Source organism: Mauremys mutica, chromosome 6, assembly GCF_020497125.1.
Source record: "Mauremys mutica isolate MM-2020 ecotype Southern chromosome 6, ASM2049712v1, whole genome shotgun sequence".
NCBI classification, from domain to species: Eukaryota; Metazoa; Chordata; order Testudines; family Geoemydidae; genus Mauremys; species Mauremys mutica.
Genome location: NC_059077.1, coordinates 83,639,044 through 83,654,652, shown reverse-complemented (window position 1 = coordinate 83,654,652; position 15,609 = coordinate 83,639,044). Strand labels below are relative to the sequence as shown.

Here is a 15,609-nt window from a genome sequence, read left to right as displayed (position 1 = left end):
TACTCTTTCTGTAAACGTCTTGACACAATTGCACAAGAAACATTCCGACTCCCTGCAGTGAGTGTAGTCATGCTTATTCTCGGCCAGTTTCATTTTAATCCATGAAGGGAATGATGATATGTAAAACTCTTGCAAAAATACTGAATTATTATCCATCACATGTGATAGTTTGTCAGTAATCTTGTTTATATCTGTAATCTTGTGCATACTCATTTTAACTAGCCAAAGATTTTCCTATCCTTAATTGCCTAAGTGAGGATTTCTCTCATCTGGTCTTATAGTAAATATGAGAAGAGTATTTTTTGCTAAGTATTGACAATATGTTCAACTTTGGTAAACACACCAAGAAAGACAGTTCATAGCCTGAGGAGCACATAAAACATCCTTTTGTGATTGCATTCAGAGAACACACTGCTTTTATTCAAATGCTTGGCAATAATATGCTTTAAGTGCATCAGTTTAGTAGTGATGTTAGGTTCTGAATGTCTGAACGTTCTGAATGTTTCATTATTACTAAATTTACTTTTGCACTTGTATCTAATTGGAAGAGTAGGAGTAAGGCTGGCCAGAAAACAACCATTTTGTTTTGTGAAACATTGGGGTTTTGGTATTTGCTTTCATTCCAATGTGGAACAAAGCTAAGACCTTTTGAAATTTTTAAGTGAAAAAACACAGGAAAGAGACACAGGGTCTTGAACGTTGATCGACAATGCCCTCACCACCAAGCTACCGGCTGTTCTGCTGTGTTGTATGCTTTCTCTTATTTTTTCCCTTCTCACGCCCACCTGCTCACCCAATCATCATGACCCCGAGAAAACTTCCTGATGAAATTTTTGTGAAAACCAATCAATGCAGTCAAAACTGAAATTTCATGGAAATGGTATTTCTTGATGGGAAAAAACGTTTAAGCAAATCTTTTTAGACCAGCTCTGATTGCGAGTGGACTGATCTATTCCAGTGGTGCCACTTGGTGGCCAGCTGCACTATCGCAGTGATACCTGTTCCATTGTTATAGATGTACATACGGTATTGTGAAATTTTGAGATAGTCTGCCTACAAAACCAACAGGCCTGATTAACATGACCCAAGTAACAGCATGTATGCTCTCAGGCAGCATTTCTCTGAGTTTGCACTTATTGATAGATGCTTTAGAAATAGACAGAAAAATCACATTTGCTGGGGATTGTCATCTCTTCAGGGCAGCAACTGTTTCTGACTATGCATTGATATAGGGCCTAGTCTGAGCTGGGGCCTGTAAGCATCTCTGTGATGTTGTATGCAGCTCATGATCATGGTTTTAACCAAATTGTTGCAATAAAATGATAGGCTGCTTTGTACATTACCTATAAATCCTTGCTTTATTTCTTTGGACTTCTCTTATTTCAAAGTCTGCTCCAGAATTGCCTGTTTATATGGAACTGTGACAGCTCATTGGCTTGATCGATGTTTGCTGTAGCCTCAACTGGAAGCTCCAATTCTGCCAGCAGCTTCTCAGGAAATATTATGATCCCAAATTGTTAACATCATGGGATGAATTCCATTCTTAGACATCAGGGTCACTCCCAGTGATGTGCACACTCTGGGCTTTGGTGCCCTTGGTTCTCTACTGTGCACTAGTGAATCTGAGTTCTGTGGGCGTATGAGGGTGGAAATGGCACTGCACATTCACTGAAATCACAGGACTGAGAATTGAACATTAGTGTTCAGGACAAAGGCATCAATTTCCTCTCCTTGCTATTCTATTTAATAATTTGCACCTTCTTTGTGAGAGAAGAATCTTGTTTTTTAGATCCTGCTCAGCAATGCAGAAGAATATTTGCTTAGAAGTTCCCTCCAAGGTTTCTGCTAATTCTGTGGGTCTAACTTTCATCCATTTTACCCCTGTGTTACTCCAATGACTTCAGTGGAGATACTCCTGATTTAGCCTGATACTGCAATGAGAGATCCCTCACTCTCTCGGAACTTCAATGGGGCTTGGTGCAGGGGTCCAGCACCTTACAATGGTGCAAAAGGAGATTTGGGTCCTCTGGACTTGTTTCTGCCCTCAGGCAGACAGGTGTAACTCCTACTAAGGTCAGTTTAACTGAGGGCAGATTCATAGATTTTAAGCCAGAAGGGACCATTATGATACTCTAGTCTGACCTCCTGCATATCACAGGCTATAGAACCTCAGCCAGTGATGTCTAGAGCTGGAATGTTTTTCTGTTGGAGAATGCTGATTTGTCAAAATCAAAATGTTTTATAGGAACTGTTTAATTTTGATGAAGTTGGGACAGAACCCAAGCAGGATTTCAAAACATGCCAGGTTTCTTGCCAGCTTTCCTGCTCAGTGCCTTAGCAGCCCACTTGGTAGGATGATGGGGAGCCTGGGCTTCCAGGCTCCTATCTCTTTGAAAACCTCTGAAATAAAACTACCTTTCTCCGCACAGCTGCAGGAATTTCTGCATTAACCTCATAACATCTGCTTGAGCAAGAGTATCACTTTCAGAAATATATCTAGTCTCGATTTAAAGACTTCAAGGGATGGAGAAGCCATCACATCCCTCTGTAAACTGTTCCAATATTTAATTATCCTAACTGTTAAAAATGTGTGGATTATTCCTAGTCTGATTTTTGTCTAGTTTCAGCTATTGGATCTTGTTTCTTTTTCTGCTAGATTAAAGAGACATTTACTATCAGAAATCTTTTCCCCATGTAGGTACTTGTAGATTGTAATCAAGTCACCTCTTAACCTGCTCTAGGATAAACAAAACAGCCTTCTGTTGCTTGGGTCATCCTCTGGAGTGGAGTGGCTGGGTGCCCGGAGCCTCCACCCCCGTGTTCTTGGGCATCTGGTTGAGGAGTCTGTGGAACATGGGGAGGAGGGTAGGTGGTTATACAGTGGATGCAACGGGGGTCTGTTTGTGCTCTTGTTGGCTTTCCTGCAGCTCCAACAGATGCTTCATCATGTCTGTTTGCTCCCCCAACGGACGCTTCATCATGTCCATTTTCTCCCCCAACAGATGCTTCATCATGTCCGTTTGCTTCCCCATTAGCCTAAGCCTCCGCTCTTCGTGCTCACTTTAATTCTTTCCTGGCCTCTGCCACTGAATGCCTCCATGCATTAAGCTGTGCCCTATCAGTGCAATAGGACTGCATGAGCTCAGAAAACGTCATCGCGAGTGCGTTTTTTTTCGCCTTCTAATCTGCAATAACCTCAGGGACGGAGATGATAAGGGGGGACTGCATGGTCACCTGTGCTGCTGAGTTTGCCACGCTGACCAAACAGGAAATGAAATCCAAAAGTTCCCGGAGCTTTTCCTGTGTACCTGGCTAGTGCATCGGAATTCAAAGTGCTGTCCAGAGCGGTCACAATGGAGTACTCTGGGATAGCTCCCGGAGGCCAATACCGTCGATTTGCTTCCGCACTACCCCAGATTCGACCCAGCAAAGTCGATTTTAGCGCTTCTCCCCTCACTGGGGAGGAGCACAGAAGTCGATTTTAAGGGTCTTTTAGGTCGACGGAACAGGGTTGGTTGTGTGGACGCATTATTTTTAATTGACCTAATACGGCTAAATTTGACCTAGCCCCGTAGTGTAGACCAGGCCTGAGGGTGTGAAACAGGGACAGGTCTACTGTTGAATGATATTAGTATATATATTTAGCACTGTCCAAGACACACAAATGATTGTTTAATTCTTCCCAGAGGTCTCCTTTATGATGCTTAGTCATCCAGCTAATCAAGTAGCACCTTGGTATTCAGTGCTGTATAAAGAAAGTACTTCAGCTTTAATATTGAGACCAAAGCTACTGAATCTAAATCCTTCCTGTGCCATCAGTTGCTTAGGGCACAAAGAAGGCTCTGCCATCCAGTGTTGCCAACCCTCATGATTTTGTCTTAACTTTTGGGGGGGAGGGAGAGAAAAGGGATGGGCGTGTGTTGGGGCTTCTGATACTAATAGATGACTAGTTGGAAAAAGCTTCTTCATAGTCATAAATGAGAAGGAAGGATATTGGGAAATCAGATCCTACAAGAGTTGACTGAACTGTGCACCTTTAACACTATGGGGCAGTTACAAATTCTTCCCTCTACCCTCAGAAATAGTGAAACACGTGGAGACATGGTGGATTACATGATTCTAATCTCATCGACACAGGAAGAGTGTAATTAGACTCTAAGAAGGGCAAAAGAAAGAGCACAAGTGTTAAACTTGATGATGTCTCCAGTGATGGCTGGTGAACTTTGGGGCAAGTGAGGCTCATGCATAGAATTTTTTCTCCACTCACCTTCCTTCCTTTCCTTCCCACCAGTGATGCTGAGCAGCTGAGACCTCCCCCCACCTCCCTGTCTACATCCTGGTCCCTATGTTCTCCCCCCATTACATCCTGGAAGGAGATCAAGTCAGGGCACAGTTCGAATAACTGGGACTGGTATGGACTTGGCCAATGACAGGGCCAACCCAGCATAGCATGCTGCAGAGGCTCTGGAGAGGAAAAGCACCCAGGCTTCAAGGGGCAGGACAGAGCTGCCCCAGCCTGGGGACATGACACTTACTTGCAGGTCAGCCCTAGCTTTGCTTGAGGCTTCATAAAGGAGGTTCAGGCAGTGAAGAACTACTCCTCATATCCTCCTCTTCCAGGCTGCTGTAGCTGCTGTTCATGATGCTGCTGGTCCAGGTCATCAGTGCCGGCCTCAGCTGAATTTGGGGCACTGAACTCACTGCTCAAGCCACAGACTGCAGTGACTGTACAGAGCTCTAACAGCCCTGTGTAGATCCTGCTGGCCTGCTCTCTGGGTATCTTTTAGGGCAGGCCAGCAGGGCTATACAGGGCAGTTTGAGCACTGTTCAGTCACTGCAGACTGAGGCAATGAATCTAGCACCCCAAACTTCTCTGACTGCACAGTCTGTGAATGTGCCACATGGAGGTAGAGAAGAACTCCTACAGGCATGTGAATGACAAACTCAGCAAATTTATAGCAGGCTGCTCTAGACTTGCTGTGTTCATGATTCATATTTAGTGATACATAGAGATCTATATATGTATGTACCTTTGCATATGTTTTGGGGGGGACATGGTGCCCTAATGCTCTCTATACATGAGCCACCACTGGTTTTCTCCTCAAAATATCCAATTCATGGAGAAGGAAGTTGAGTTTACAGGAACGTTTTGGAAAGTCTTGGTCCACTCAAAATCTGCAGAATCACTGCAACTGCCTTTTAAGAGCGGTTAAAAAATAGATTGGAGTAAACCTATGAGAGTTTAAGGCTCGGTATTACAATTGTCATGGGTACCTAGTCAAGTATAGTGACAATTCTGAAGAGGCAAGAAACAAAACAAAACAAACAAAAAACAAGGCAGCTGCTTTTTCAAGATACCAATGATGCTACATCTCAGGTCACAATTGTGCCCTTTGGTATATTTCCTTTATGAATGGTTTCATGTCTTTGCCAATTATATGCTGTAAGGGATGGCATGAGCAGCACTCCCGAGGACAGGTTGTGCCATTTGTTTTAGTTCTGAGGTAAACTGTGAAGAGTGAGAAGTCTAATGGCCTAGAGAGGTGTGAAGCATTTGATAAATATTTCCCTTTGACAGTTTCCCTTCTCCCCAAAGGTGGCCACATATAGGGAGGTACATGCATGAACTTGTGGCAACAGATGTCTAGTTTGCTAGGACATGCTATGTTTGACTGAGTGACCTATAAAAAGAGTTAGCATGAAGCTGTAGAGTAAACTTCAGTGTTTGCTATAAACAAACCTCACCAAAGTGCTTGTAATTGCTTTGTTAGAAGGATGGCCAGGCCTCCATGGTAGTGGGGGTGGAGGAATATTTTCTTTTATCTACACTTCTAAACAGATGGAGACAGATAAGAGTGGAGACACTTTTGGCCTAGGCAAAGAGTCTGACTATGTGCTTTCCTTTGTCCCTTGCTGCTTTCAGTTTTCAGCCCTTCTACTTGTATTTTAGTGTGTGTGCAAAATTGTATGTAGAACAGCTACCACATATATTTTTTTTCTTAAGGAATTAAGGATTCCGTTTTCTATGGAGGTATCTAAGAAGAGACTAGCCTCATTATTCTGTAGTGACCCACTGACATGCAATGTCTGGAGCACTGACACAAAGGAAAGAAAAATGGCTTTCAAAATATAGATATCACTTGAATGATACGCCTGACCTAGTCTCGTAGATCTAAATAGGTTTTGAAGAGCTCATCTTCAACATTTCCAGTTCCCTAGAATATAAGAGCAGGAGCTGGAGGGGCAGGAATTCGTAAACCATTTTTAAAATGGTGAATCTATGTTCTTTGTCAACTCTTCCTACCAAATGAGGTTAAATGATCAGATCTTTGCATTTAGAGTGAGCTAGTGATTTCCACTGATGTTAATGAGAAACACTTACCTCTCTGGTCCTAATCAGCTGTTCTGGAATGTGGCTTTGGTAGGGCAGGGAAATTCTGCTTTGCTAGAACTTTCTATTGGTCTAATTCCATCAGACCTCAACAGCCCAATTACATACAGTTCCTTCAGGGTTAGTACACAGTACACACACACACACATACACACACACACTCCTGCATCTCATGTCTGTTTGGTTGCCAGATGCCTTACTTATGTTACACCATTTAAGACTGTGATTTTTGGATGTTTTATATAGTAGATGTAAATTAGCCAAAAATAATTGTATGTACTCTAGTATATTTCAGTTACCGCACAAGCTATATAATCTATAATACACTGAACAAGTATGCTCTATATCAAACTTGAAAACTTTTCCTTGGGACATGCATAGTTTGATCCGTGTGTTTGATACAGAATCCAAATCACAAGAACTCCAACTTACAACATAATGAATAAATATTTTTCAAAACAATATACCCATTTTGGTGTAAATTTTGCCCCATCTTTGAGGTTGAAGCGGTGGTGGTTTCATAGGACAAGGGGAGTGGAAACGATCTGGGCCGGGAGCATCTTGTAGAGCTCAGCTTCGTGGATGATTGTCTGCCTGATCAGTCATGTAAAGTTTAGATTGAGACAAGCCAGGGGATTTGCTGCCTTGTGGCTCTTCAGGTCCTTAACCCCTCCAACATGAGAGGGGGCACTCTATGCCTGGGGATGCTACTTCTTACATTAGGAGTAGGGAGTTTAATGGCCAGCATCACCTCACTAAAGTGGCTTCCTTGGAGCTTTGCAGTTTTTTGGGGGGAAGGAAAAGGAATCCTCCCTCTCATAGGGGCTTCCCCAGCCAGGATACTTGGTCAGGGCACTGGTGTGTGGATTTGTCCCTTAGAGAATAGATGTCTTACTTGAATTTACTTTCTCAGAAAGAGACCTCCATCTCTCTGTGTAGCCTACCCACATCTCAGTTGCTGGAGCGGAGAAGCGTATAGGCTGTATATGAGCCACTATACAGTATATGTGTAGGTATGTTGGGAGTGGGCAGAAGGGTGGGGAATGAGCAGAGAGCCTTGGATCTGGCTGGTCAATATAGGGTGGCTGGAGGAATGAATCTGCTAGTTGGGAGGCAGTAGCATTTTATTACCTCTGGGAGGAAGGTAGGATTGCAACTGCTTACACAGTGCTGCATCTCAAGGCACAATCAATGCCTAAGTGATGTGGGGGGGAGGGGAGGAGACATCTTTGCAGAGAGCTGCTCAGATTGAATCCCAAGAACAGCAATTAGTCACAGGAAATTGCCACAGCCACTTACCAACTTTCTCCTGTTCCTTTTTAAAGGTTTAAATTAAAAGTACAGAGGGATCCTTTGAAATAAAATTTGTTTTATTTTTTTAAATAAAATGTTAAATATATACAAAGAAATAATAGATATAAATTTCCAATGCTTAAGGCATAGAACATTGAGGGGTTTCTTCCACTGGAAGAGCCAATACTTCAAAACTAGAGAACTGCTTAAATCAGACCCTGATAGAAGTAGTAATAAGAATTAATACATAGCATTCATACAGTCTAGTGCTTTTCATAATCTAAGCTCTTTACTAACATTAACTAATTAATCCTTAGCATGTCCCTTTCAGGCAGACAACTAAGTAGAGGTTATCTTTAGGTTAAAGAGGAAAATTTGAGGTAACGTACATTTCACCTCTTATCATTCAGTCTGTTAGAAAAATGGTTTTGTTAATGGGCAAAAACTCTGTTTGATTCAAAGTGAGGGGATTTGAGTCCTAAATAAATTCTTTCATATAGCCAGTCTCAAAACTGCTGATGGAGCCTGCTGCAGAACAATGTGAAGAAGCAGAGTAGGAGAATGAGAGAGCACATTTTTGTTTGCTGTAATCTTGGGCCACTAGAACGTAACCTGAGAAATTCCTCCTCTTCTATTTTTAGATCTGAGAAAATAATAATTAAGAAAAGTTAACATGGGAGTGAGATAGGAATGATTTCAACAGACTTTGAAATTTCCTCCCAACATCTTTGCAGATACTTAAGTTAAAGCTATCAGATGTGAAAGCCAATCAAAAAGTCTATTCTCAGAGGAGAGATGTGAATGGATGCCATCAAGGATCGTTTGAGAAGCAACTGATAGCACTTATCAGCTCTTGAAGCATTAATCTCAACATAATCAAAAGTAAATACCAAGCACTGGCAAAGATGTTAGCAAGTGGCATGCACTCATTCTTTATGTTGACTGTTAACCCTTTCCTCAAGGGAAAAAAGCCATCCTTCTACAGCCATTAACACACAAGCAGAAAATAACTGAGTAATTCAGCCCTAAAAATTCTTTTTGTACAGTTTTTAAAAATGGTAATATCTACTTATATAGCACTTTAAACCAATCTTCAAAACACTTTACAAGTCTATGGCCTGGTCTACACTAGAAAATTAGGTTGGCTTAACTACTTTGCTCAGGGGTGTGAAAAATCCACACCCCAGAATTGTGTAGTTTGACAGCCAAAGTCCCCATGTAGACAGCATTAGGTCAACCTAGCTACCGCCTCTTGGGGAGTTGGATTAACTCCTATCAGAATAAGGGCTAGTTTACACTGGCAGTGCTTTAACCTGGCTTGTGTGGTTGTGGCGAAGTGCTGGGAGAGAGCTCTCCCAGTGCTCTAAAAACACCACCTCCACGAGGGGCATAGCTCCCAGCGTTGGTGCACTGTCTACACTGGCGCTTTACAGTGCTGAAACTTGCTGTGCTCCAGGGGGTGTTTTTACACACGCCTGAGTGAGAAAGCTGCAGCGCTGTAGATTGCCAGTGTAGACAAGCCCTACGTTGTGTCTACACTGAAGTGCTAGCAAGGTGCCACTGTAGCGTTTTAAGTGTAGACATACCCTAAGAGTACTCTCATGATTAAGATACAGATTGAAGTGGTATTCATCCACCCTTAGGTTCCCATTCTGACTCTACCACCTGCTTCCTATGTGATCTTGTGCAAGTCTCTACCTTCTTGATACCTTAGTTTCCTTCTGTATAAAATGTGAATAATATAGTCTATTCCTGCCCCACAGAGTTGAGGTGAAGCTTGTAACATGTAGTGAGATCCTCTGACAAAAGGGTCTAAGTAAGTGTAAAGGCTTTATTTGTATTTTATGTTGGTAACCATTTTCAAGAAGGTTCTAAACCTTCTGACCCAGCAAATTTTATGCATGTAATTTACACATATGAATAGTCCCTTTGATTTAAGTGTTTGAAAACCTGGCCAACTAATTTAACCTCTTTAATTTTTAATTGAACTGGGGGAAATAATTCCCTACTGTACAGGAGTGTTCTCATGCTTTATTCACTAATATTTGCAAAGTACTTTGAGATCTGTGGATGAGCTGCTTTAGAAGTGCAAATGTAGAAGTACCATTACATTAATGTGTTCTCAAAAACAGACCAGGCCACTGAATAACTTTCACGTTAATGCAAATTCTGCAGAAAATAATGTTGTCCGGTAACTACTAAAAAGCCCCATTTATTCCCCACTAGTTAAATAACCATCTCCTTACCACAGTTGTCTTGCATTATTTCCGAAAGGCAGTGCAGAACCCCATAGCCACATCGACAGAATCGACAACCCTTTTGCACCCAGACTCCATGGGCAACACTGCCACAGTTGCTGTCAATGACAAGGGAGAGGTTTTGCATTTCCCTGCTTGTCTTCAGTAATAACCTGGAGGATCTCTGCCTTCATCTTTTCTTTCTTACCTATTCTGCTCGTCATGCTCACAATATCTGCCAGTGAAGTGTTTTGGGCATGCACAGAAACTGCCCAGGATACAGGTTCCTCCATTTTGACAACAATGCCTGTTCAGTTTTTTACCTAAAAGACAATGGTCCACAATTTACTAAGAAATAGGAACACTTGGAACAACCTCCTTTCTCATTTGTTCTTTCAGGTCTCTGTAGCTGCCAAAGGATCTTAGGGATGTCTAGTTTTATTGTCCTTAGGGGCAATAAAATTAGCTGCCTGTTAGGAATGTTTGTTCAGTTAAGCTGAGTTTGTTTAGTTAAGGATTAAAAGCAAACTACTAGGGATTACAGGATGGTCAAGAAGCAACTCCTGACAACTTCTACAGAAGAAGTATGTATGGAACTGAAATATTTCACTTTGACAGAGGCAGATTTCAGTCACACTTATAAATCAGGGTTGTTCTTTAGCACTGTCACTCAGCTTTACTCTGCCGTGCAACAGAGGAGATCTGACTGGGTTGGATTCTCTCACCTAAAACTTTGTGATGTTATGAGACACAGAAATCTGCAGTTGTTTTGGAGTGTTACTGTTTGTTTATAGTCACTCTTAAATAAAAATGATTAAAATTTCAATTTAACGAGAATTTTTAACTATAAAACAAAATCATTTTTTTTTAAAAAACTTCAAGTCTAGAGCACACCTCATTTGTAAGACCAACATCTGCACTTATTTTCTTTATCCTTGACAGTGGTTTTGTAGATGCAAGAAACCTAGTTCAACCTTAATTTTATATGCTCACTTTATAAATAGTAGTCCACAGGGATTTCTAAATTGTCCAGCTTAAACTATCAGAATCCAGCCTAGTTAGTGCTTAGGAGGACAGTCTGCAAAGGGTTATTGATGTTGAATGAATGCTTATGAAGGCACTTTGCAAATGGTTAATATAGCAATTTTACAGCACTGCGCACACATGATGGTATAGAAATGTTACCTACTATCTGTAAGCCCAGTAAAAGGTACAAAAGTCCTCGAACTCTGTTGCTTGCTGCTCTCATCACTCCGATTCATGTCATTAAACATATTTAGAGTAGTGCCTTGATTTTTTGGCTGTTGCTTTTGGGATGTTGCATGCACATTTTCTCCATCACTTTTATGCTCCTCTTTTTCACGGCCTTGGAAAGGTAGTGAAATCGGCAGGGGAGGGAAAGAACAGTTTGAAATGAGCAACACATATTATATATTCAGAAAAACTTGCACACGAAAACAGATGGGAAATATAAGCTCCCCTTTACCTTTTCCATAATGAATGACCTGCAAGGCCAGACTCACAGTAAAAAGAATTCTACAAAAATAAAAGAAAAAATGAAAACAGTTTATGGAAATAAAAATGATGAAGCACATTGTTGAATACTGAAATGGATTCTTATGAAAAAAATATACAGTGCCTGATAGGCTACAGTACATTAGTATTAGTGTAATACTAATAATTCAGATTAGCACACCACGAAATAAACTTGTCAATGAAAAAAACTGTATGTATAAATCTAGTTTCCCTACATAATGCCACAGATTCATACATTTGGTTGTTTTCAAGTTGCTATATACAGTTGTTGAGTACAGCTAGCCTATTAGTAAAGCACCCCATTACAAAAGCACGGAAGACAAAAGTAGGCATTAATCTTCATTTGAAGTAAAGTTCACAAATACATTGTTTCACTGTTACTCTTGTTTAAATTGTCTGCTCTAAATTATATAAAGAGAGTTTGACTCAAATCAAATGATTTCCTGCTTATAGAAAGTAATTGGCCGGCAGATCGCCTTACCGAACATGCTGTCCCCGGTACATTTTCCGTCACTCTGCAATTCTAGTGTGATTCTCAGCAGCTTGACTAGATGCACGATTCCAAGGTAGATCAGTGTAGGCTGTTACATGCAGCAATCTTCATACCATACGCTGTGACTGCTCCATCAAGAGACAGGATAAAGAGCAGAGGAGAGAAAACGGAGGAAACTTTTCCTTTTATCTCTAGACCATAGCAATATAGATGAGACATAGTTCCCAGCTCTGCTGCTTGTAGATCCTCACTGAGGTAGTGACAGACAGTCACTTATCATTTCTCTGAGTTTGCTAGTCCACCCCACCCCTAACCCACACACAGCTTGCTGGAGGTGGAGCAAAAAGTGCGATTTACATCAGTTTCTGTTTGCACGCAATGAATTGGGGGATCAGGTCATTGGATGACTAAAGTTAAGTACCTAAATCCATTTTTAGGACTTCAGTTAATATCATGATTTTCAAAAAGACTGAGCACTCACTTTAGGCACACAAGTTTAGAATGTGTGGGCCTCAGTGGATGATGTGATTTAATTCAATTCCTTGCCTTCTGTAATAACATGAGTTATTGGGCACTGACAGAGGCGGATGTGATCCTCTATTGCAAATCCTATATAAATGTAGGGGTTCCTTCATTATGAACACAGTGGGTGAAATTCTACTCTGTTGACAGGGGCAGCTCTATGTTTTTTGCAGCCCGTTTGTTGAAGAGACAGCGAGAGAAACACATTCTTGTGAATCTTTGTGCTCTTTAAGGGCAGAAGTATATATGTGTGTGTATATATAATTTTTATATTATATGTGGGTCTATATTCAAATGTTTTTATGCCTACTATGTCCCTCCTTGATTGATCCTAAGTTGGTCTCTTCATAATTTCTTTATTAGATGTAACTGACTAGTGTAACTATAACAAGCCAATATGAGGAAGTAATATTTGTCTGAAACATTATGGTTCAAATAGCTTTGACAGCATGCAGTATAATTTATTTTTGACTCCTGCACCCAAAATTCTCCAGAGAGTGTCACAAATCCACATGTTGTCAATGAGAGTTAAGTTTTGCATTTGGAGCCTTAATTTGATGAAAAATTTGTAACACTCATGTAGCCATCCCCCGAAACATTGGCTATGCATCGTGGGCGCATCGAGGGCATCACTTATTCATTTCAATGTCAACTGTAAATTGAACTTACTAAATTGCCTACAGATCTCTCTCTTTCAGATAATAATCAAGATATAATTTAGCTTGATCTAAACACCATGGGTACACCACATTTATGGAGATGCCATCACAGGGTACAAAGAACACACTGACCTGGAAGATCATGGACCCAATTCCCCGTTTCCTTGAAAAGTCAAATACAACTGTACAAGGACAATGGAAGGTGGCTGTAAAACTACCACTTCAGAATCACTTATCACAGGTGCCAATGACTACCCAAAGTGCAAGCAGGGGAGAATCAGGCTCCATATATTTTGCAGTGACCACCAGTCAGTTGCACAATTTATTCTCATTGTGTGCAGTGTGGATAAGGGAAGAAAATGTGACCCTACTGTTCATTTAGCAAAACCTGAGGTTGATCTCAACCAGCAACATTGAAGTTAAAAAAAACTACCCATGTCTTTTCTCCACTAGCATTTACATTGAGATAACTAACGATGTAAAAACACACCTTTTTTTGCAGCAAAGCCTTAGATACCACCTGCTGGCTAAACTGGACTTAAACTTAACCTTTTCCCCAGTGCAGATGCAGGACTTTTAGCTCAATTTTATCTGGCTGTATTCTAATTTAGGTTTGTAACCACTTTTCGCTAAATCAACATTAACCACTTTCGTTCCAGAGCACTGACTTGCACCAAAATAACCCAGTCTGTTGTAATTAACTCTGCCATTTGGGTGCAAGTTTGCGTGTAGACCAGCCATCACTGTAAATCCAGAGTAACTCAGAGCATAATTTGATCCAATTGTATGGTGTGGGTATACCAATAACATAGAATCTAGAGTTGAGACTTTGATTTTTATCGTGACTGTGTCTATTTAAATAATGTCAGAAAAACAGAATCCTTACCTGAGTTAGTAGTATTTTAGATTAAAATGGAATAACTTTTAAAATCTAGTTTACTCTTCCACGATTTTTGCTGTCTCCTCCTTTTAGATCCAGTTCAGGAAAGCACTTAAGCCTGTGCTCAAGTCCAAGTTCAGGACAGCACTTAAGCACATACTTAGGTTTAGCCATTTGTTTAATCCTATTGACCTTAAATTAAGCACATGTTCAAGTGCTATCCTGAATAGGGATGGTTCCCTGCATCTGGGCCATAACGTGTTTCAGGCAGCTTGGGCAATGTAATTAAACTAGGCAGTGTTGGGTTTGCATGTACTAACAGTGTTTGGTTTTTAGCACTGCTGGGGAATATTTCAATAAAATGTTTTCCCAATGTTTGTTTGCTTTTAAATCAAACTCATTAAATTCCTTTGATTCTAATTGAATCTCCAGTTCCATTCCTTATTTTCCATAAGTGTAAAATGAGGATAATGTTTTGAGTTCAAGAAGTAAAGCACTAGAATAAATGCTTTTAATAATTTATTATTATTATTAGACAAAACAATTAATTAATCTACATGCCAGTGTCCCTTTAGTTTGAAACCTTTAGAAAATAAAGCTAACAGCCACACTATCACTCAGGATCCAGTTTACGGCTTTTCTCCCTCTCCACAGATGGAAGCCAGAAAATGTAAACAGGACAAAATAAATATGGAGACAGAACACTTCATAGTTTTTTTAGTAAATGTAATCCTGATTCAAATATCAGTGACGTCGCACTACTTTTTTGGTATCAAGACCCCCATTTTATACTAGAGGTAACTTTTAAAAGGGGATACTTGTAAAGAAATATAGATGCGTCTTCACACTTTGTGCCATTTGTTTAAGATCTGAAGTCAGCCCTAAGGAGTGAAAGATTTGATGGCCCAGAGAGCTGTAAATCAATTGATAAATGTTTCTCACCATGTTACCTTATTTCTTTCTTCCTTCTCCCTGCAGTCACACAGAAAGGGCACATGTCGACTGAGGCCACAGGCGTAGCTAGGATGCCACTTTTGCTTATGGAGAGGAGTTTGGCATGAAACTGCAGAATAGCCTCTAATGTTTGTTGTCAACAAAATCTACCAGAAAGGGATTGCTTATGCACAAGAATCTGAGAGAAACCTGTCATGAGAGCAAACTCATCTCCTTTTATCAGCTGTAAACAAGATAAGAATGGAGACAGGAGGAATTGGTCCTAACAGTTTCAATCAAGCTCTATCTATTTTGATGGTTAAACATTAGTTAGGTGTTTCTAGTACAGTTTGTTCTGGGAGGGGCTCAGTGAGCCTGCACTTACCTACCTGGTTTATGTAGATGAGTTCAGCAGCATGTCCACACAAAATTGCTTTATCAGGGCACAGGACAAAGCCTTTCCTTTCAGAAGTTAATATATCAGTGCCTGTGGGTCTCCCAAGGTACCTCTCTCACAATTCCCAGCACAGATCCCTAATGTATGAGCAGCAGGTTATTCTGGAAGATTAAGGACCCTCCACTTTCTGCATTAATCTCTAGTATAGAGCACATCCCAGAGGAACTGAAGCATCTTGCATAATTGTTCTGACAGCTTTCCTAGCTTT

The 15,609-nt window shown here is 40.7% G+C and overlaps 1 protein-coding gene across 1 annotated transcript; it reads right to left on the bottom strand.

Moving 5' to 3' along the window:
* Window positions 1–7,817: 7,817 nt before the first annotated feature.
* On the bottom strand, window positions 7,818–12,221 carry LOC123372969 (cryptic protein-like). The gene is made up of 6 exons (XM_045021679.1): window positions 11,939–12,221; window positions 11,408–11,457; window positions 11,111–11,287; window positions 10,130–10,244; window positions 9,931–10,040; window positions 7,818–8,327 (listed from the first exon to the last, which is right to left on the bottom strand). Exons 1-6 carry the CDS (start codon window positions 11,959–11,961, stop codon window positions 8,191–8,193), a joined length of 612 nt encoding a protein of 203 aa, XP_044877614.1. The 5' UTR covers window positions 11,962–12,221; the 3' UTR covers window positions 7,818–8,190.
* Window positions 12,222–15,609: the final 3,388 nt, after the last annotated feature.

Coding starts and splice junctions, on each gene's coding strand:
- LOC123372969 (XM_045021679.1), bottom strand. CDS start 11,961: ATGTACCGGGGACAGCATGTTCG. Junction 11,288..11,407: donor GGTCATTCATTATGGAAAAG/GTAAAGGGGAGC, acceptor TACCTTTCCAAG/GCCGTGAAAAAGAGGAGCAT. Junction 10,041..10,129: donor GAGCATGACGAGCAGAATAG/GTAAGAAAGAAA, acceptor TGTCATTGACAG/CAACTGTGGCAGTGTTGCCC.